Genomic DNA, 23,768 nt, shown 5'->3' with positions numbered 1-23,768 from the left:
CCACTCGATACATACCTAGCTATCCAGTATTTTTCTGTTACCTATCCATATCCATACCTCCATACTAATATTATAAATGCGAAAGTGTGTCTGTCTGTCTGCCTTTCACGGCCCATCCGTTCAACCGATTTTGACGAAATTTGGTACATAGATAGCTTGCATCCCGGGGAAGGACATATGCTACTTTTTATCCCGGAAAATCAAAGAGTTCCCACGGGATTTTTAAAAACTTAATCCACACGGACGAAGTCGTGGGCATCAGCTAGTTGGACATAAAAGAATAATACAATTAAACTTAAAGCTAGCCTATACAAATCATGCCAAAAATAGTGCCTGCATTTCCGCGCTGGACAGCTAGGCTGATACTTTGCGCAAAGGTTCCTTCTTTCCTGTTGAGGTACGGAACCCTAAAAACGGGTTCTCATCAAATCTCATCAATAAACTTTAAGCTATACGATGATATAACTAACGTCAGTTAGTTTCTTTTTTAATATTAATAGAAGATTGGTCAAGGTTGGTTTTTAATAAAACAGCATCAGGTTTTTAATCAAGTAAACAGTCTTTTAATATCAGAAAATGTTAGCACATATATATAGCACCAATAATGAATACACAAGTCCCTCGAACACAACAATTAGAAAGGCTTTGACCAGCCAGGCGACCAGTTAGGTCACAAACAAGACGAACGTTGCGAAATACGTCTTGCCAAACAAGTGATAATAACAGCCTACGAGTAGGTACCTACAATAAGTACCAACCAATATTTCAATAAAATACAGAACATTTTCTTACTTGGAATTGCATGGACCTCTAATTAGTCATTATTGCATGCTAGTTTTTGCATATTGTATAGCCCATATTACCCATGATTTCGTCCACGTGGATTTAGGTTTTTGAAAAATCCCGTGGGACTTCTTTGATTTTCCGGGATAAAAAGTAGCCTATGTCACTTTCCAGGTCCTTATCTATATCCACGCAAAAAATCACGTCTGAATCAAAATCAAAAATCACGATTGAAGGACAAATCAACAAACACACTCTATGCTAGTGTTTGCATATTGTATAGGTACTAGAAGATGTCCATGATTTTCGTCCGCTTGGATTGGTCTTTAGGCTTTGGGGTATCGACGAATTGAAGACGACGCAATTTTCCAAATGCTGCCCAGCCCAGCATTCTTCTGTCAGCTTCCTTGTCGAAGTTGTTTCTACCAAGTTGTACCTGTCCTAGGTAGTTAGGATGATAGGAGTAGGTAGGTAGGAGGATGATAGGTTCTACAGATGTTTTACAGATGGTTCTAAGATGAAGTGCGCCTACCTACTTAGAAAATGCCTATTCTTTTTTTTTCTTTTTTTTTTTAAAAAGAATATTAGCTATATTAAATGACCCCTTTCCTCTCCAATTAAGCGTCAGGCTTGTGCTAGGAGTAGGTACGACAATAGTGCAACGGGCGGGATTTGAACCGTCGACCTTTCGGTTTTCAGTCCACTCCTATACCGGTTGAGCTATTGAGGCTCTATAATCTCTTTTACTTTAATTCACTCTCCTTTTGAAGGTCCCAATATTGTAGCTAACGAACAAATTGGATATCTTTTCGCCGTAATCGGTTACAAGCCAAATAAATCAGTGTCCAAGATATTCTCTTTCGCAAAATAGAAATGTTAATCTATGTAGTATGGTTCAGTGAGGGCTTACGTGCAGTGTCACAAAATCACTGATAGCTAGACCTAAAGCTTGCCTTCCACTGCGAGGGGAAAATGTATCCAAATATATAAAAGGAAAAGCTGACTGACTGACTGATCTATCAGCGCACAGCTCAAACTACTGGACTGATCGGGATGAAATTTGGCATGCAGATAGCTTCATGTTTAACCCAACTACCCAAAAACAGGAACGCAATGTTTTCAAGGTTCATGTAGGTATATGTATGTGAGTTTGACCGTAAATCAATTCAAACTCATTATCAGTACACTTATTATATTAAGTGCGATAGTGTGTTTGTTTGTTGGTTTGTTCTTCAATCGCAATGGTGCAACGGATTGATTTGCATGGGTATAGATAAAGACCTGGAGAGTGACATAGGCTACTTTTTATCCCGGAAAATCAAAGAGTTCCCACGGGATTTTTACAAAACCTAATTACACGCGGACAAAGTCGCGGGCATCAGCTAGTAATGAGGATAAATGACTATAAAATACTAGCTTATGCTCGCGACTTCGTCCGCGTGGACTACACAAATTTCAAACCCCTATTTCACCCCCTTAGGGGTTGAATTTTCAAAAATCCTTTCTTAGCGGATGCCTACGTCATAATAGCTATCTGCATGCCAAATTTCAGCCCGATCCGTCCAGCAGTTTAAGCTGTGCGTTGATAGATCAGTCAGTCAGTCAGTCAGCCATTCAGTCAGTCAGTCAGTCAGTCACCTTTTCCTTTTATATATTTATAGATTAAGTTAATACGATTGATTAGGTTGTAGAAACTAGGTAATTATAACCGCTTCTGGCGTTCACGGCTCGTCGGCGCCGGATACTCTGTATAGCGGAGAGCTCGCTTCCGGGACGCTTTCACAGAGCCTTGCGTTTCGTTACTGCGGCAGCTACATTTGTGGCTAAATGGAACTGGGGATAGAACTACATCCATCCTTTCCACGGGGAATCCATACTATCCATCATCATCATCATCAACCAATAGACGTCCACTGCTGGACATAGGTCTCTTGTAGGGACTTCCACACGCCACGGTCTTGCGCCACCTGGATCCAGCGGCTGCCTGCGACTCGTCTGATGTCGTCCGTCCACCTAGTGGGGGGTCTTTCAACGCTGCGTCTTCCATACTAAGTACTACTATCCATACCAAGTAGTAGTATAAGTAAATATGAAAGTTCGTCGGTTCGTCGAACTTGACGCTTGACAGAGGCAGCTTGCATCCCGGAGAAGGACGACTAAAGTATTCGATTCAGTTACTGAATTTCAGTATAGTAGTATGAGGCAGGGGGACGCCCCGCACACCCGCACGTCACTCGCGCTCGCCCGCACTGGGTTAGCGCAGGCGCATTCACTCCGGGCGTAGGCGAGTCGCCCACGACCGCCGCCTACCCCCTTGAGAAGAACTCTTGGGCAATAGACACGGGGAGTCTATTGTCCGTAAAGAAACCAGTCCTCGAGTCGGAAGGCGCACCTTTGTGTTCCTGGTGCGCCTCAGACGGTGTGTAGGGACTTCATTGGTCCCCTGAGGTGGGTCCTCAGCAGGCGCCGCTGGCTGGGTTGCGCGAACGTGTTTGGCTGTAGCCCAGCCACCAGGCGATGCGTGGAACATCGTGGGGTTTTAGTCGGTAAGAGTCTGACATAACCTCCGCACCTCCCCGGGTGCGGTGGCATCCATGAGGATTTCCCCACGGAAAAAAAAAAAAGGGGCATTCCCTCCCCGATTGTCATCTCGAATCTAAAAATCTCAAGAAATGCTCTATAGATTTCAGCCAAACTCTATTTTACGCAGAATTTACCGAGTAGGTGGTTAATACGTTTAGAAAACCCAATGAATCAATCATTGTATTGATTAAATTTTCCATTACGTAAGATTTCCAATATCGGTCAGTGTTATATGCCAGAACAATGTGCTAGTTTGACAACCTCCCTGGCGCAGTGGTAAGCGCTGTGGTCTTATTAGAGGGAGGTCCCGGGTTCGATTCCTGGCAGGGATTTGGAATTTTATAATTTCTAAATTTCTGGTCTGGTCTGGTGGGAGGCCTCGGCCGTGGCTAGTTACCACCCTACCGGCAAAGCCGTGCCGCCAAGCGATATAGCGTTCCGGTACGATGCCGTGTAGAAACCAAAGGTGTATGGGTTTGATAGAAACTGCCATACTCCTTCCAGGTTAGCCCGCTCCCACCTTAGACTGCATCGTCACTTACCATCAGGTGAGATTGCAGTCAAGGGCTAACTTGTATCTTAATAAAAAAAAAAAAGTCTATTAGTTATAATTATAGAGTTTAGATAACTCTAATATGGCAATACGTGAGGTCAGATAAAAGTATGCCAAACTAAAAATCATATTATTCTAAATCTTATGTTCTAAATTAAAATTGCGTTTTAGTATAAGTATCTCTACTGTATACCTATTTATTTAACTTCAAAATCTACTTTGTATCTACTCGTTGACTAAAGTTACACATACTTTGTAGTTCCTATAAATAATCTAAGTATTATGTACCTAAGTTACAATACCTCATCTGAAATAAAATTAACGCCTTAAAAAACATGACGGTCTAAAATAGATAGTGTAGTACTTAAGTCTTAATTAAATCTATTATTATCCATCTATAAAAATAAATAAAATTGAAGTGTCTGTCTGTAATATCGAAATGACTACCTCATTAAGCTCATTATGGTTATTTGAACTGTACCACTAACTGAATTACATGTTTTTAAAATATTTGTCTGTTTATCTGTCTGTCTGTCTGTTTGAACGGGCTAATCTTCAGAACGGCTGAACATTTTTGACGAGACTTTCACAGAAAAGTAGAAGATTTACCAAGGAGGGACATAGGCTACTTTTTTAACCAACTTTCAAAACATGTATGTACACCGAAAACTCTGATATTTCTGAACCAATTTGCGTTATTTTTTTAATGTATAGAGGAACCTTGCGACATTGTTCAGTCTGTCAGTCAGTCAGTCACCTTTTTATTTTATATATTTAGATACGTATTTTATTCTCTAACAATCCGACAAGTATACTTAGGTTAGTTAAGGCACATTGCATTTGGCCCACTCGGGAATTGACCCCAGGACCTCGTCAGTCTAACTTGCTGACAATTAGAACAACAACGCAGTCATAATATACATAATAATTACGAAAAATTACGAAAGAGACTTCTTACCTATACCAAAAAATCTAAATATATAAAAGGAAAAGGTGACTGACTGATCTATTAACGCACAGCTCAAACTACCGGACGGATCGGGCTGAATTTTTAACATGCAGCTATTATGACGTAGACATCCACTAAGTTAGGAGTTTTGAAAATTCAATCCCTAAAGGGTTAAAATAGGGGTTTGTGGAGATTGCCCATTTTCTTAGGAGCTTTGGGCCCCCCCTAGTATAATTGTTATGTCACCATGGTTTTAATTTTATTTTGTAGACAATTAATTACCTTTTTATATTCTGCGAACGATTTCCATTTATTCACCTTAGTTATAAAGAAATCTTTTTTTATGCTGCTGATATTGAGGTTATTTTTAATTAATTCTTCTTCAAAATAAATTGATGTTTACGATTCTAACTGTAATTATGGATATTTTCAATAATAGAGTGAAAGAAAAGTCGTAATAAAATAGGTATATAATCGTAAAAAAATAACACATTTTTAAAAATTAATTTAAGTCTTGACACGACGACGCCACAAAAGAGGGCCCGTGTACGGGCGCTCTCCAAAGTGTAGTCCACGCAGACGAAGTCGCGAGCATAAGCTAGTTGTACCTATCATAAGTTATTACGCGTTAATTTACCTTTTACTAAATAATGTACGATTTGGTGGGGCCCAACCCTACTACTTCACCACCCTTCTTTCCCTCCAAAACTCTTCAAGTGGGGGCCTTCTACACTCGCAGTCTCAGCTTGACCAGTGCAGTGTAGATAAGTCACAGAGATTAACAAAAATACGTTTAACAGAGCCATAGTAGAGTATCACAGAGTATCTAAGTCGGAAAAGTTGTAAAGTCAAGATGTGTGGAGAAATGGGAAAGGCTGTGTTGCGGGCTCTGACGGGTGCACTGCTCTTCAGTTTGGTATCTGACGCAGCTTATTTACAGGTCAGTCATTTTTTTTAAATAAATTAGTAAAAAAAAGTTATAATCGACGAATATTAGAATGCAGAATAGTTAAAACGAAATCAAAGTGTTAAGATTTTTTTTTGTTGAATAAATTAACTAATAAATTACAATCAGTGACTACTTAGGTAAACGTCAGTAAATAGTTTTAAGATTTTGTTTTGCTATAATTTTGATAATTATTTTTGCATGTCTGAACTGTCTTGGACTGGAGTCATAAAGAGATGTGATTTTTTGTATAGTGGAAGTTTATCGGGCTAGAATTCATTATTAAAGAGATTTAAAAAATATCATGATTTTTATTTATTTTTAACATAATTAGTTATTACGTATGTACGCAAAGCGAATAATGACGTCACAATGCGTAAACGTAAATTTCTTTTAATTTTTTGTCATAAGAAATATTTTCCAGCAAAAATTACTCTATTTTTATAAATAGAGTAATTTCTAATAAATAGAGGGTCTATTGGAAAAGTTTCTGTACGAATGGGTAACGTACGGGTCAGGTCTAAAACTAAATAAATATAACAATAAATAAAACAAGTCAAGTCAAAGCCAAAAAAGCGAGCTAAAAATACGAGTATGTTCATAGTACGTCAATCTGGTATTTTTTCTGTTTTCCCCCAACTTTGGCAGTTTGAACAAATTGAACAAGCTTTCCTGATTGACTTTTTGAGTTGTGCCGCTTGTTTTTTGGTGTTTGAACAAAAACATATATTTTAGAAATTGTAAGTTAGGACTGTGTGGCCGATACTGGCAATAAATATTAAAAAAATGTGATTGGTCACCGAATTTTAAATGAGATCATAGAAAGGGCATATTCTACTGTATTTAGGAGAAGTAATTCAAGCGCGCTTCCCAGCACCTTCGATACAAACGTCATAGTTTGGTTCTAATTTGAATATTAGCCAATCATGCCATATTTCCGTAACATGTCTAATTTTAAAGTAACACAGGCTCAAAGTTTTTCAAAATATTCTTTCTTCACCTCTGATTGGTCGACACTCTCTCACTATTGGCTGAAATGCATTTTTGCAAAAAGAATATCATAAATTAACCCAATTACAACAGTTGAGTTTATTTTGACTGGCCAGCGTGTCGCTGACTTTAAAAATCTACCGAATATAATTCAGAATCACGTAAATCTAACATCCAAAGCACGTAAATTAAACTGTGATGCTATGCAAATATATCTGTTTTTAGAACAATGCGAACTGATACTTCATTAGGTACACATCTGCGCGGCGACAAGCGTATGTACGCTCATTTAGCACTTCTATTACGTATTTTATACTCTGTGTTTGTAGTAAAAGTAATTATAAATTGAGTGGACAAAAGTTTGGGTCCAGTTTGATTAGATTTTTGCCTAAAAAGACGAATACCTAACGGAGCAAAATTTAACTAAATGGTTCCATTTTCGAAAATCATTCGTTAATTTTTATAGGTAAACTAACTAGGTAAAGTAGCGTGTACTACACAAATTTCAAACCCTTATTTTACCCCCTTACCCTCGTTCCCACTTGTCGTTTGTCGCTTGATGTTCTAGTGGCAGTACATTATGATCCAAAATCTGAATCTGAATTTTCAATAATCCTTTCTTAAAGGATGTCTACGTCATAATAGTTATCTACATGCAAAGTTTCTGCCCAATCCGTCCAGTAGTTTGAGCTGTACGTTGATAGATCAGTCAGTTAGTCAGCTTTTCCTTTTATATAATACTATCGGATGCCCGCGACTTCGTCCGCGTGGATTTACTTTTTTCAAAATCCCGCGGGAACTCTTTGATTTTCCGGGATAAAAAGTAGCGTATGTTTATCCAGGCTATAATCTATCTTCATTCCAAATTTCAGCCAAATCCATCTAGTAGTTTTTGCGTGAAGGAGTAACAAACATACACACACACACATACAAACTTTCGCCTTTATAATATTAGTCAGGACTACTGTAAAAATATTTAATGAACCAGTTTTTCCAACAGTTTAAAAGTTATCGGCCGAAATAGAAAAACCGGTTCATTCAATCGGTCATAAATTGTAAACGATAAGTTTTACTAAAAAGTTTACAGGAAACAAAAGATGCGAAATTTTATTTTCTACAATAATAATTTAAATAACTTTTGCCCTAAAGCGGATAGTTTTCGAGATATCAGCCAAATCTTTTCCTCAAGATTGCGATCGAAGCTCCATCTGGATCTGTCAGCATTTTGTGATTTTATGATCACTAAGTGACCCTTAACATAAAAAAAAACTGGATTGGAAATTTAGTGCGAGTTTAAATGCTCTATTTACTGGACTACACGTCAAATAATACAAATCAATAAACCTCTCATTTGCCAAAACCAGTTCTGTTGACTATTCGAGTATAACGCGTAAAATTTAACTCCTCACGCACCATTTTACATTTTTCTGTTAAATTTCATGTCAAAAGTACGATTTTAGTCCTTATTTTAAAGGTGAACCACACTTTTACTTACTTTTACTTTTATTTGTCTTACTTGACCACGCGGACAAAGTAGCAGGGATAAGCTAGTTTTGAATAAAAATATCGCAAAAATGTTGAAACGAGTAAGTAGAAAAGGAACCGGACAAAGAAACTCTTAACTGAAAAAAGGGAACAGCCCCGTCCAGTTACAGAGAGAGGTGCGAATTTTGGAGAACACCTCGGAATACCAATTTGACGCGCGCCGAGTTCCAAACAATTTACACTTTGAGTGCCTTGATCAAAGAAATGAAACTAAAAAGCAGGCCCTATGAAAATAAGAGGAAATTTTAACCAACAGTAATAAAATTCTCCTTTGAAGGGCTCAGAAGAAAACGTGATAGAGTGGGAGCCTGTGAGAGCCAGATTTTAGTTATTTAATAAAAGCTGAAAAGTTTCTAAGTATGCTTTCTTCTTAAATCTCTAAAATCTTTCGTCTAAGTATAAAGGGTTCTTTATATTTTCCTCAGAATAGTAATTAGAAATCACGTCATGAATTCCAGACACTTAGTATCGAGGCAACCCCCTGCCAGACACCCAAGACATATTAAAGTTAAAGGGTGTTTATCAGGGGGTTGCCTCGATACTGTCTGCAATACATGACGTAATTTTTAATATTGTTTCGAAGAAAATATGAAAAATTACACTATTCTTTGACGAAGGATTTCATACGTCTTTTTTAACTGTTATCTATACCCCACCAATCCCACCATGATCCAAACTTCATAGTCGCTGATCATTCCTCCCTGTTTTGGGGACAACGTGCATAGAAACTTTCAGCTTTCATAAAATAACTAGCTTATGTCCGCGTGTACTACAAAATTGCTAACCCTTATTTTTGGGGATTGTTTAGGGATTGAATCTTCAAAAATCCTTTCTTAGCGAATGTCTACGACATATTAGCTATCTGCATGCCAAATTTCAGACCGTTCCGTCCAGTAGTTTGAGCTGTGCGTTGATAGATCAGTCAGTCGGTCAGTCAGTCAGCCTTTTATATATTTAGAAGAAGAAGAAAGATGAAGGTCTGGTCCTCACGGGCTCTTAGTCCATGAAGGGAAATTACAAAAGTTAGCGTGCCCTCATGAGCAAGAGTTATGGGCTATGGCAGAAGGTGGCTCGGAAGTGGTCCGCGTCCATTTTATTGCCATAATTCTGGTTCAAACGCCAATTATATCAAAACTTCTGGCGCGTGAAATACGCACCGGTTCGAGGAACTTTTAAAATTATTGTGATCTTTATCCATTTTGGGATTTACAGCTGCTAAATCTTTCGTACAAATCAAAGAAAGTGTTACGAAAGATTTTTGTAAGTGTTCGAGATTTTGGTTAATTCATAGCAAAACCTATTGTTACTTTTTAATTTATGTACTTAGGTACATACTAATTCAATCTACGATAGTTCTTATACGTAGTGTTGAATAAATGATGACCTCATTGTGGTTCTGGCTGTTACCTTTTCCCCCTTTTCATGGTTTTCAACCGCCGAACAGATGATTTCGTGGTTTAACGACATATTTTAATGTAACAACGGGCACATACCACGATTAATTTGGTTGTCAAACACCAAGCAATGAAACAGAAATAAAAATAATGGAGAGTTCATAAATAGCTATTCGTACAAAAATATACTTACTAAGCAGTATTGAAAATAATAGAGGCATATTCAACTTATTTCACGGCAAATAACTTTCAGCATTGGATGTAACGAAAAGAATGACTGTCAATTTTTGTTACCCATATTTTATTTTAGGGCGCAAAAATTGGGAAACTAATAAGCGAGAAACAAGAAAAGTTTCGTCGCAAAACTAATAAAATTCTCCAGTTAAAAGTTTCGGTCCCACTGTTTGTTCAGTGTAAGTTGTACTACGGAACTGTGTGTTCAGTACCTGTGTGCTTAGTACGAGATTTTATATCTCATCAACGTTGATAGTATTCGAGTGTCGAAAACCTTCCGCAATATAGTAAACTGGATCTTAACTGCCTTGTATCAAAGCTCAAGTTTGTCTACACATCTACAGCCAGCGCTCCAAGTGGAAACATTGCGTAGTTAAAATCAGTGGCATTGAATTTTTGATTTTAATTCAAGGTTGTTTAGGTCCACAATAACGTCAAAGTAAAATGGACCTAAAGTACCTTGAATTCAAGTCAAAAATTTCGATACTCGAATACTATCAACGTTGGTGAGACATAAATCTCGTACTAAGAGTACAGTACCTGAGTCCCCTCGCTTTGATACTTCTCTATCTATTTTTATAATCTCATAGAGAATTTTGTGTTTGTTTGGGATTACTTACGAAACTTACGGCAAAGAAACTAAAAGAGCGATTCATGGGTAATGTAGTTAAAAAGTTTGGTATTTTACATGAGCGTTTGTCTGAGACTTTATTCCCTTACTAGATGATGCCTGCGACATCGTCCGTGTGGACTATACAATTTTTAAACCCCTATTTCACCCCCTTAGGGTTGTATTTTCAAGAATCCTCCAAGTAAGTCTGCTATAGTAAGTCTGCTATAGAACATTTAAAGATTCATTTTGAAATTGTAGGGTAGGTACTATTGTTCGTCTTAATTGTAGTTTTTATTGTTAGTTGTAAGAATCATCGTAGTTTTAACTTATTTAGTAATTAATTTAATTGTTATAGATTTTAGGTACGCAAAGAATGTCTTAGTTTAAGTTTTACTATTTAGAAGTTCTAGTTAAGCATGTTGAGTTAGCCTGTAAGTGAGTATACATTGATAGTCCTAAGTTTATATAAGTCGTCATAATTAGTTTTCTTTGTATACCGTTGGCTTCCTATTAAATAAAATAAAATAAAATAAAAAAATCCTTTCTTACCCGATGTCTACGTTATAATAGCTATCTGCATGCTAAATTACAGCCCGATCCGATTTTGAGCTGTGCGTTGATAGATCATCTATTAGTCAGTCAGTCAGTCAGTTTTATGTATATAGATAGACTAGATGATGCCCGCGACGTCATTCTCGTGGATTTAGGTTTTTTTAAAATAATCTGGGAACTTTTTGATTTTCCGTGATCAAAAGTAGCCTATGTTTGTCCCCAGGGTCTGTCAGCTAACTCTGTACCAAATTCAAAATCGGTTAAACGGATGGGCAGTGAAAAAGCTATCAGACAGGCAGACAGACACACTTTCGCATTTTATAATATTAAAATAAGCATGGATATGGATGAAATCATCATCATCATCATCATTATCACCGGTAGACGTCCACTGCACATAGGTCTCTTGTACATAGGGACTTCCACACGCCATGATACTAACAACTAACCGGCTCGTTGGAAAGCCTGGAGCACCGCAGAGACGTTAGCTCTCTATGCGTGTTCTATCGCTTTTATAATGGGGAGTGCTCTGAAGAGCTTTTGGACCTCATTCCACCCTCCTTTTTCTACAACCGCACCGCGCGCCACCGTAAGCAATTTCACCCTCACCACCTGGGTGTCTGGTGCACTTCGAGCATCTGTTGTGCCAGATCCTTCTTTCCACGCACATGCAAGCTGTGGAACCAACTCCCATCGGCGGCGTTCCCGCTATAGATTACAACATGGGGTTATTCAAGGGGCATCAATAAATTCCTGAAAGGCCGGCAACGCATCGGCAGTTTCTCTGGTGCTGCAAATGTTCATGGGCGGCGGTAATCACCTAACATCAGGTGACCCGCCTGCTCTTTTGCTCGCTATCTCTATTAAAAAAAACCGGCCAAGTGCGAATCGGGCTCGCGCACTGAGGGTTCCGTAGTACAATCGTATTTTATCGACATTTTGCACGATAAATCAAAAAGTAGATACTTAGTATAGACCTCGTTCAAATCAATTTTCGGTGAAAGTTTGCATGGTAATGTACATAATATATTTTTTTTAATTTTATCATTCTGTTATTTTAGAAATTACACACACACAGTTAGGGACACACATTTTACAACTTTGGAAGTGTCTCTCGCGCAAACTATTCAGTTTAGAAAAAAAATATATTAGAAACCTCAATATCATTTTTGAAGACCTATCCATAGATACGTGTGGGACGTATAGGTTTAATGAAAAAAAAATTTTGAGTTTCAGTTCTAAGTATGGGGAACCCCAAAGTTTATTGGTTTTTTTTTTGTGTAAAAATCTTAATGCGGTTCTCAGAATACCATCTACTTACCAAATTTTAACAGTATAGCTCTCATAGTTTTGGAAAAAAGTGGCTGTGACATACGGACGGACAGACAGACACACAGACAGACATGACGAATCTATAAGGGTTCCGTTTTTTGCCATCCGGCTACGGAACACTAAAAACGATGAAATAGACAAACCTTTTTCGCAAGTACCAAATGTCCTTGTTAATCGAAGGTGACATTAAGTCTTTCCAAGAAAGGAGAAGTGAGTCCCTAAAACGCCTAGCCTAGATCGGTGCGAGTGCAATGTTCGAAAGTCACGACTCAGGGCCGCCCGGCGCTTGCGCAGTGCGCGTTGCCTAATCGCTTGATTAGCTGGAATTTACTTAAAGGGCTTTGGAGAGTTGTGAAATTGGTTATTCCAAGTATAATAACCATCGAACACTTGAAACTGACTGACTTGTATATCAAAACACAGCCTAAACCGCTGGTCTCAGAGACATGAAATTTTGAGGGTGTGTTCTTTGTGCACAGTAGGTAGGTTTCCACCAAGAAAGGATTTTTCAAAATTCGTAATTTTTCAAGTTATTTGCATGAAAATTGGTATTTGGGTTTTCGGTCACAAGTGATGAAATACGTGTTCCAGGATTTTGGGAAATTCAACCCCTATCTCGATTTTCTAAATTCCACCCGAGCGAAGCCGCGGGACGGTTCGGCTAGTATTATATAGGTAATCATCAAACACACAGAAATCTGCATTCTCTTGTATTTGCTTAGCTTAGAACTTCTAAACTTCTTCATGAGATGATCAGTGCTCTCTTAGAATGAAAATAATTTAGGCTACAGTCTGCCACGCTGGCCTAGTGAAGATTATGGTGAACTCTCAAGCGCGGTATATTCGCTTATTTAACTATAATAATTTATAACTTTTCTTTTGTGGGTTAAATACTGTATTCGACATGGTTTAGAGTATTTTTAGGGTTCCGTACCTTAAAAGCAAAAAAAGGAACCCGTATAGGATCATTTTAGCGTTTAAACTACCGTTAGTGATTTCCATTATAAATAACTAGCTGATCCCGTATAGCCTATGTCACTCAGGAATAATGTAGCTTTCTACCGGTGAAAGAATTTTTAAAATCGGTTCAGTAGTTCCAAAGATTACCCCCTACAAACAAACTTAACGACATTACCTCTTTACATAATAGTATAGCTATAGATATCTATCCCCGTATAGGATTGTCTGTCTGTCTGTCCGCCTGTCCGTGGTGTCTGTCCAGAAAACCTATAGAGTAAAAAATAAATAAATCTATATATATAAAAGGAGAAGGTGACTGACTGACTGACTGACTGACTGACTGACTGACTGACTGAGTGACTGATCTATCAACGCACAGCTCAAACTACTGGACGGATCGGGCTGAAATTTGGCATGCAGATAGCTATTATGTCGTAGGCATCCGCTAAGAAAGGATTTTTGAAAATTCAACCCCTAAGGGGGTCAAATAGGGGTTTGAAATTTGTGTAGTCCACGCGGACGAAGTCGCGAGCATAAGCTAGTATAATAATATTTATAGTTATAAACTTTTCACTACTCTCTGCTCGGCTGTAGCGTCAGCTACTTAGAGATACATACTTAGTTTTTTTTAATAACCGAAGGTCATATTATACACCAATTATGCTTTAATTGTATCTAATGTTTACAGATAAACAGGCACAAGAAGTTGTTGCGCAAATGTAAAAATTAGAGTCAAAGTATAATAATCATTGCATTGAAATTTTTTGCAAGAGCGTTTCAACCTCCAAATAGCTTTACACCTGTTACTACGGTGCTTATTAACCAAATACAAATAAAATACAAATACAAATACAAATTTCTTTATTGCGAATCTGGGTAAACAGTTGAGATGTTACAAAAACAAAAAGGTACAGCCAAATTCTGCCTATTAGCATGCAATATGTTATGATATACCTAACAACATGTACATAGTTTTGATAAAATTAGTCACATCAAATACTTAGTCACAGAGAAAGAAAAATAATGACCGACTTCAAAAAAGCAGGCGGTCTTCAAATCGTCAGAATCTTATTTAAAATCCAAATATATAAAAGGAAAAGGTGACTGACTGACTGATTGACTGACTGACTGACTGACTGACTGACTGATCTATCAACGCACAGCTACTGGACGGATCGGGCTGAAATTTGGCATGCAGATAGCTATTATGACGTAGGCATCCGCTAAGAAAGGATTTTTAAAAATTCAACCCCTAAGGGGGTAAAATAGGGGTTTGAAGTTTGTGTAGTCCACGCGAACGAAGTCGCGAGCATAAGCTAGTTCATAATAATTATCTTTGACTGGTTCTATATAACTAACTTTGGCATGGGAACTAACTTGATGATGATGATCATTTGATCATCATCAAGCAATAGACATCTAGAGGTGTAGGTACATAGGCCTCTTGTAGGGACTTCCACACGCCATGGTCTTACGCCCCCCGAAGACTCGTTTGATGTCATCTGTCCAACTAGTGTGGGGTCTGTCAACGCTACGCTTTACCATTGTCAGCTTCAGCTTCGCAATCCGTTGAGTCATGTCTTTAGTGTGAAGAAGTTCCTAAGTACTAGTATGTATATGCACTGGACGTCTACGGGTTGGTAATGATTATGATGATGATCATTGTCAAAAAAACCATTTTACTTACGAGCTTCTCAGTCATATATCAAGGTTTTGTCGTTTCTTTCGCTGAACTCCAATAACTATAACTCGGTCAAGGTTATCCACATGTTATATAACAGTTGACTGATTTTATCTCACGGGCCTTTCACTCAAGGTGGTTCGATTTGCCAACGTAATCGTGACATTTCACTGCCCTCGATCTTAGCATAGATATCTACATTTCACTTAATTTAACATCTTATTTCCTTAATAATAAAGTTCATTATAGCAAAGTTTGTTCTACTCTTGGTTTGAGCATGAGCTTTTCGCAACTTTTGTGTTGTTTTTTGTAACACAATCGACAAGTTTATTTTTTGTTTACTTTTGCGAATGTTTGGACTTATGCTTATGCGAAATATTGCAGTATTTCGTTTGCTCTCTTTGTTTCTTTGATACTTTTTGGGAATTAATAAGTCGTTTTAGTCAGTCACTTTCAATATTTATTATTTACTAGCTGCCCTGGTACCAGTGGCGTGCAGGTCATAGAGGCATTAATGCACTGCTTACCCCAGTTGTAATAGCTCAATGCATATTTTTCATTATGACCTACCAGTAAACAGGTTCCTACCTAACTAATGCCTACCCTGGCTTCAAACCCTATGCACGCCACTGCCTGGTACTTCGTTCCGCCTAACAGTCGATTCAAATTTTTTAAATTATTCTCTCCGTAAGAACCATCCTCGTACTTCAAGGAATATTATAAAAAAGAATTAGCGAAATCGGTTCTGCTGTTCTCGAGATTTGCGATGACCAACACATTTAGTGATTCATTTTTATATTATAGACTAGCTGCCCTGGCAAACTTTATTCCGCCTAACAGTCGATTCAAATTTTTTAAATTTTTCTCTGTAAGAACCATCCACGTACTTCAATTACTTATAGAGATATAGAAAGAAGATGTAGGTATTTATGCCATTTTATTGCTGACAAAAGGTATAAGTACGCGATAAATTTATTATAATATATAAATTTTTTACGAGACATTTCACCGCGATTAATAGCCTCATCTGGTGACAGAAGGGCTGTCTCATTTTTTGCGCAACGGATCAGCCTGGCTGTCCAGCGCGGAAATGCAGCCAGTATTCTTGGCACCATTCCACGCGGTCATGATTTATATAGTAATTAGATAAGGCTAGCTTTAAGTTTTATTGTAATATTAAAAAAAAAAAAAATAAGTACGCGACAAGTTGAAATCATAATCGGGGAGAGAACGCCTCGCACACGCGCACAGGCCACAGATATCTACTCGTGTGCACAGCCCCCGCGAGCACGAGTGACGTGCGGGCATAGAGCAGAAACAAAGAGGAGTTGGCCTAAGCAACTGTGCACTGTGATTTTCAACTAGGTCCTGACGTCATCACTGTGGGCGGGGCCTTAGTTAGTATGCTGTCTGCGTTCGTCAGGTTCACATATATTGAGACTCGTATTATCGGTGTGTTTTCGCGTTTTTAAGAACAAAAGGATGAAGTGTTGTGTTTTATCGTGTCAAAGTTATTCAGACAGACGTTCTGATGCTATGAATGGTATCACATTTCATTTGTAAGTTTTGTACGTAATTATTAAATTGTTTCTACACTTATTGACATCTAGTGTGAGATAGCTGAACTATGTAGTGACATCAATATATCGATGTTAGGTCGCTAAGCGAGTAGTTTTGCTACTAACCCGCAGATGGAAAATTGAGAAGTGGGCGGCGTTCCACAACCCCTCACCCCGCAAAATGTCACTCGATATTTCATAGGGAAATCTTAATACAACATCTCCTCTTTGTTTCTGCTCTATGCGTGCGGGTATGCAGGGCGTCCCCCCGCCTCATACCTCAATTGCCATCTCGACCTGTCTCAGTATGTGATGAAATAAACCTGGTTGTTCTATTTGAGACATTTGAACTCATTTGTAATTAAGTTTTTATTTACTTTTCTTTATTTATCAAATCGCTGCATTTCGCCTCGAGTGGTTACTCCCACAACAATCTCAGTCGGGTTTCTTTTTTTGTTATCAGCATCAAAATCCTGAAACATACCAATTTTCGTATACATATTTTGAAAAAATGGCGAATTATATAAATTTTCATGCCCTTATTTACATCTATTACTCAGGGCTGGAATTTTCAAAACTCTGCTTTTCTTAGTAAGCGCCTACGTCATAAAGGGAACCTATTGTCAAAATTTCAAGTTTCTAACCCTATCGGTTTGGGGTTAGGCTGTGCGTTGATAGATCAATCTAGTCAGTTGGGACAAATCTTTTTCGTATAAAGATTTATCATCATGATCAACCCATCAATGGCTCACTACAGAGCACGGGTCTCCTCTCAAAGTGAGAAGGGTTTTGGCCATAGTCTACCACGCTGGCCATGTGCGGATTGGTAGACTTCACACACCTTTGAGAACATTATGGAGAACTCTCAGGCAGGCAGGTTTCCTCACGATTTTTTCCTTCACCGTTAAAGCAAGTGATATATTTTAATTAATTAAAACGCACATAACACCGAAAAGTTAGAGATGCGTGTCCGGGATCGAACCCCAACCTGCGATTGGAAGGCAGAAGTCCTAACCACTAGGCTACCACAGCTTAAAGTGTAAAGATTAATATGCTTAAATGAATATATGTTTTGTTTCAGAGATACGAACCTTATCCATTCCAAATCCAAGCCCAAGAGGTGCACCGCAAACCTCTGAGGGAGCACGAGAAGCCTCAAGACCTCAGGAATGTGCCAGGCGTGCCAGGCGTCGACTACCCCATCTACCACGCGGTGCCAGACACCAGCTTCTCCTGTTCTCACGTGCCAGTCCACCCTGGAATGTATGCCAATGTTGAAACTGGATGCCAGGTAAAAGCTTTACTTATTATCTTGACTTTTTTAGGGTTCCGTACTTCAAAAGGAAAAATGCAACCCTTATGGGATCACTTTATTGTCTGTCTGTCTGTCGGTCTGTCAAGAAACCTACAGGGTACTTCCCGTTGACCTAGAACCATGAAATTTGACTGGTAGGTAGGTCTTATAGCAGACATTAGGGGAAAAATCTGAAAACCGCGAATTTGTGGTTAGATCACACCAGAAAATAATAAATTGTGGTCATGAACTAATAATTAGTATTTTCAATTTTCGAAGTAAAATAACCAAATCCAATGGGGTATCATATGAAAGGGCTTCACTTGTGCATTCTAAAACAAATTGTTATATTCTATTTTTAGGCATAATAGTTTTCATAAATGGCATAAATGTCGACAAAATACGATTGTAGTACTCTCAGTGCGAATGTGTGTTATTATCACATTATGAAATGCCAGTAGTTTTACACTCTTGGAAAATGACACGCGTCTCTGCGTAAGTTTTTGATCAGTTTCAAATAATACGATTTGAGTGATCTTATAAGATGCACCTACCCACTCTCGGAAAATATTTGAATCAGTACCCTTATTATAAATGTGAAAGTGTGTTTGTTTGTTGGTTGGTCCAGCAATCACGTCGCAACGGAGCAACGGATTGACGTGATTTTCTGCATGGGTATAGTCAAAGACCTGGAGAGTGACATAGGTTACTTTTTATCCCAAAAAATCAACGAGTTCCCACGGAATTTTTAAAAGACCTAATTCCACGCGCACGAAGTCGTAGGCATCAGCTAGTTTGTGATAAATGTTTCCTTGGATCTATTTTGGTGAATAGGCTTTGGAATTTCCAAAAACATTCCAATGCTCCCTTGTTCCTTTCATGTTAGGAGAGTCCTGGGGGAAAACATTTAGAGAGGCGAAATAGTAATTAAAGGGTTATTAAATTATTTACAGGTAGCCTTTGATGTATGAAAAAGTACTCTCGAAAAGGCTTAAGGCCTCGAGCGATCGGTAATGGCCTGGAATTGACCGACTCCTTTATGTGCCCTCGGCATTTCTTTAATTGCCTTTGTCTTTGTACCGATAAGAGCTCTTTACCAATTTGTTCAAGTTTATCTAGTTGTTTTTTACGTAGAACTTTTTGAACAGATTTGGTTTCACGTGCTATTTACCTTTTAGAAAAATAAAATAAACACCGGTCAAGTGCGAGTCGGGACCCCTACTCGGGTATCTCTCAGACATGAAAGTTTCCTCATGATGTTTTGTGTGTCAGTTTTGACGACCTTCCTGGCGCAGTGGCAAGCGCTGTGGTTTTATTAGTGGGATGTCCTATGTTCGATTCCGGGCAGGGGCTTGGAATTTTATAATTTGTAAATTTCTGGTCTGGTCTGGTGGCTAGTTACCACCCTACCGGTAAAACCGTGCCGCCAAGCAATTTAACGTTCCGGTACGATGTAGTGTAGAAACTAAAGGTGTATAAAAGGGTTTAACAAAAACTGCCCTACCCCTTCCAGGTTAGCACGCTTCCATCTAAGACTGCATCACCACTTACCACCAGGTGAGATTGCAGTCAAGGGCTAACTTGTAGGTATCTGAGCTAATAATGCTAATAATGCCTTGCCTGTTTTGCCCTGCCCCAGTCTGTACGGTTCCCCTGATATTATGTGTCTTTATTGTCCACCTTTGAATACCTCAGTATACCTTCAAAGGTATTTTTATTTTGTTTATTTTGTTTATTTGAAAGTAATCAACAGCGTAAATACATAATTATTATTTAAATTTAAATCTAGGTATAACAGAAGGCCAAAAGAGATTACTTAAAATTATAATTAAACTATTTTAACAGAATAGAGTTAGAATAAATGTAGGTATATACAATAATAAAAGAAAATTACAACAGTGTGTGTATGATTGTATGTGTGTGTGTATGCGTGTGTGAGTGTGTGCTTATGAGTATGTGTGAGCGTGTGTGCATGTGTGTGTGTGTGTAAATGGGAGTGTATGATTGCATGCATATTTAGATGTTAGCTACTTTTTTTTTGTTTTACGATGATAGTTTCTTAATTCCTTTTTAAATTTATTGTTTGATAGGTAAAATAAGTCAAACTCAGCGAACTGATTGTTATAAGTACGTACCAAGCGTGGAATTATAGAATTTCGCGCATAATTTGAGTTAGATTTGGGAACATTTAGAAGGCGCGTGTGACGCGTTCTTGAAGGTTGAGCATTAAATGAAAAGGCTGAGAGTAAGCTAGGACAATCGATGGAGCCGGTTAAAATTGCTTGCAGTAACAACATATCACATTGTTCCCTTCTATGTTCCAGTGAGCCGATACCGTAGTGAGTACACGCTTCCTCATAACTATTAAATTTTTTAAAGTCTTTAAAAGCTAAGTATTTAAGAAACTGCCTCTGTATGGTTTCAAGCCTATGGGCATATATTATGTATTGAGGCGACCAGATATTACACGCATATTCTAGAATACTCCGGACATACGCGAAGTAAAGTGTTTTTATGCATTCCACATTACTAAAAGTACGGGTTACCCGTTTGATGAAACCCAATTGTTTGTAAGCTCTATTTACTACCTTATCAATATGGACATCCATTGAAAGTTTAGTATCAAGTTGGATACCCAGATCTCTAACGGTAGTCACTCTGGGTAAGTTTGTGCCATTGATTATGTAGTCAAATTCAATACTGAGCAATACCTGTTAGTCAGTGAAGCAACCGTTTTATATTAATTTTGATATAAACTCAAATTCTAATAATTCCACGGGAAAAAAGGCCTGAAATTCTGATTCGAATTCATTCCCTTTATATAAGCTTAATTTTCCCCTTAGTGCCCCTTTCACGAATTGATTCTTTTGAAAGTTTGACTTAATTAATTTTCTAGAAATAACGCGATAGAAATTATAATTTCGGATTACGGAGTTGGTGAGTCATGCCCGCTAACAATGTCTTCAAACTTATTCAATTTGGCCCAAATTGGTTCGCCATAGTAATTTTGCGACGTGGAAATTCGCTTAAGAACATGATTATTTACAGTTCACTCTTAGGAACCGATGATCTGATAAGCGATGGGGGTTTAAATAGAAACCAATTGGGATTTTAATCTTTAATCTAGGGGAGTTTAAGAGGCTATTGGATTTGATAGAAAATACAAACTTTACTTGTTTGGATTCATTTACTTGATTTCGCTAAAACGCACAGAAGTGATACATAAAGGTAGATAAAACTAAGATTATGTCTAATCAGCATATTGTTAAGGCACTCCTAGTTTTGGAAAATGTTGGTATTGAAACTGTTTGACTATACAACTCATCATCAACATCATGATCACTACTGCTACGGCTCACTACTGAGCACGGGTCTTCTCTCAGAATGAGAAGGGTCTGACAATAGTCCATCACGCTAGCTAAGTGCAGATTGGCAGACTTCACACACCTTTGAAAACATTATGGAAAACTCTCAAACCTGCAAGTTTCCTTACGATGTTTTCCTTCACTGTAAAAGTACTTAATTGCTTAAAACAAACTCCGAAAAATTAGAGGTGCGTGCCCGGGATTGAATCCCCGATCCTTCGTCTAAGAGGTCAACGTCTTAACAACTAGACTTTCACTGCTTTCTTACAACGACAATAAGAGCTTATACTTCTGATATTTTGTTTCCAGGCTTACCACGTCTGCCACGACGGTCGCGAAGGTCACCAGGGAGCATCGTTCCTGTGCACCAATGGCACACTCTTCGACCAGGCCAAGTTCGCCTGTGATTGGTGGTACAACGTCGACTGCTCGCAGGCTATCGAGCACTACAAGTATGTATTACATTGGGTATTTGACTACATCAAAAATAAATTATTTCTTAGTGATTATTAAATGGAGGGTCTTCCAAAATACTTAAGATCCACGTCCTTTGTTCGTTTTAAGTGTAATGACCATTTTTAAATTATCGATTAAACTAAAAAAGTACGTCATTATGATGTGACGTCACTTTCTAGTGTTTCATAGAATATCGCATACTAAGTGCACGTTTTGACATTTGCTAAAAAGTTACTGATTTGACTAGTTGTCAAATACCGTATTGATCTGTCAGTGTTTGAAAATTTTTACCATCCTTATCAACCGGTAGACGTCCACGGCTGGACATAGGTCTCTTGTAGGAACTTCCGCGTCACGGTCTTCTTCTTCTTCTTCGCTCTGGGCTGGTTTCCGCACTTAGACGTTTCCGTCTGTTGTGCGTGCATCGCCCCTCCCCGCCGAAGTCTTCACTCCAGCCATCCAAGCTCGCTCCAGAAGCCAAACAGACCGCCCAGGTTGCCGAGGGCTTCATGGAGTGAGGTCGGGGAACCTAAATGGCGCTCGCGTTGATCTGCTACGCCCGTGCACTCTAGGAGTACGTGCGTCGGTGTTTCATCAACCTCCATGCAGGCCCTGCACAGAGGACTGTCGGTGACACCTATAACGAAAAGGTGTTTGTTTAGTGGGCTGTGCCCTGTTATGAGTCCCACCACCTTCCTAAGTTTACCTCTGTCCAGGCGGAGTAGTATGTTAGTTTGTCGTTTGTCTATGTTGGGGAAAGCCTCTTTGGCTTGCCTGCCGCGTCACGGTCTTGCGCTGCCTCCATCCAGCGGCTCCCTGGGACTCCTTTGATGTTGTATGTCCACTTAGTGGGGTCCACCAACGATGCGTTTTGTGCTGCGAGGTCGCCATTTTAGAACCTTGGGTAAAACATTATACACAACATTTTTTGATCTGTGCCCCACCCACTGCCATTTCAACTTCACAACCCATTGATTTGCATTAGTTATTCTGGTTCTCCTACGGACCTCCTCATTTCCTTGATCATGTAGAAAAATTACAAGCAAGGTTGAAAAGTATACTGAAAATAAAACACGTGGGCGTTAAAGTAAATATAACTCAGTTTGACTGATGTTAACAGAAAGGCCACGACGCCTTTGCTCTATTAGTGTGCGTTGCGCATAGTAAGTAATTATTTTCCTATAACTTCAGGTTAAACGCAGACCCCCTCAAGAACCCATACGTGCCGAAGCCCAAGCCCGAAGAGCTACAGGAGGAGCCCCACGGCGTCTACTACAGAAAGATACACGACTAGACTCATAGCTCATATCGCCATCATGCCAAATAAGTATTCGACTAAGGGACCTCGCGCACTACGCGGCCACGACCACGGCCAGTGGAAACTTCAATGCGTCTGTGTGAAGTTAGCTTTGCCATCTTGCGCATGGTACACTCGAGAACCAAAACACTTAACGGGCGGCTGTAGGTCCCAACTCAGCTTAAGCAAGCTTAAACAATGTAACTTCTCAACTCGACAGTATAGACAAACAAGACACGTATAGCGAGAAAGAGACGCATCTCCCTCCACCACACACAGACACACCTCCCCGTTACCTCGGGTGACCTCGGACACCCAAAATGTGTGTTCTGCGCAGCGTCGTGCGCAAACTTCAGGGGTGCATTTAGGTTTGAATCGTACTATACTATTTACCCATTACACATCGTGCACTAGGCTGCAACGATCGGTCAGTTTTAGCTGGACGCTGCGGCTACTAGCCGTGGTTGTGGCCGCGTAGTGCGCGAGGGCCCTAAATGAAGAGATGAAACTTCTATAAAATTAAGGCTTTATTTGTGCATGCAGTGCACATTATGAAGCCATTAGGGTCGAAACACACGGGTGGATAAATGACCGGCGCAGTCAAATAGCATCACATGGCTATGTATAGCGTGCAAAGCGCGCCTACGCTCAAACTCGAATTATTTATTTTAAAAAGTTACGT

At 39.0% G+C, this 23,768-nt stretch overlaps 1 protein-coding gene across 1 annotated transcript; it reads left to right on the top strand.

Annotated features, from left to right (window-relative positions):
- Window positions 1-5,602: 5,602 nt before the first annotated feature.
- LOC117982934 (U-scoloptoxin(01)-Cw1a-like) lies at window positions 5,603-23,438 on the top strand. Its single transcript, XM_034969372.2, has 4 exons — window positions 5,603-5,808; window positions 17,756-17,965; window positions 21,643-21,785; window positions 22,981-23,438. The coding sequence occupies exons 1-4, from the start codon at window positions 5,722-5,724 to the stop codon at window positions 23,081-23,083; spliced, it is 543 nt and encodes a 180-aa protein (XP_034825263.1). The 5' UTR covers window positions 5,603-5,721; the 3' UTR covers window positions 23,084-23,438.
- The last annotated feature ends 330 nt before the right edge of the window (window positions 23,439-23,768 follow it).

The sequence above is a fragment of the Maniola hyperantus genome, chromosome 6 (genome assembly GCF_902806685.2).
Source record: "Maniola hyperantus chromosome 6, iAphHyp1.2, whole genome shotgun sequence".
In the NCBI taxonomy this organism is placed as follows: domain Eukaryota; kingdom Metazoa; phylum Arthropoda; class Insecta; order Lepidoptera; family Nymphalidae; genus Maniola; species Maniola hyperantus.
The sequence above is the reverse complement of the archived record's forward strand: the minus strand, read 5'-3'. Positions and strand labels throughout refer to the sequence as shown.

What these genes read in the sequence shown, in the direction of transcription:
- LOC117982934 (XM_034969372.2), top strand. Translation starts at nt 5,722, where the DNA reads ATGTGTGGAGAAATGGGAAAGGCTGTGTTGCGGGCTCTGACGGGTGCA. An exon ending in ATGTTGAAACTGGATGCCAG is followed by an intron (nt 17,966 to 21,642) that starts GTAAAAGCTTTA and finishes TTTTGTTTCCAG; the next exon opens with GCTTACCACGTCTGCCACGA. An exon ending in CAGGCTATCGAGCACTACAA is followed by an intron (nt 21,786 to 22,980) that starts GTATGTATTACA and finishes CTATAACTTCAG; the next exon opens with GTTAAACGCAGACCCCCTCA.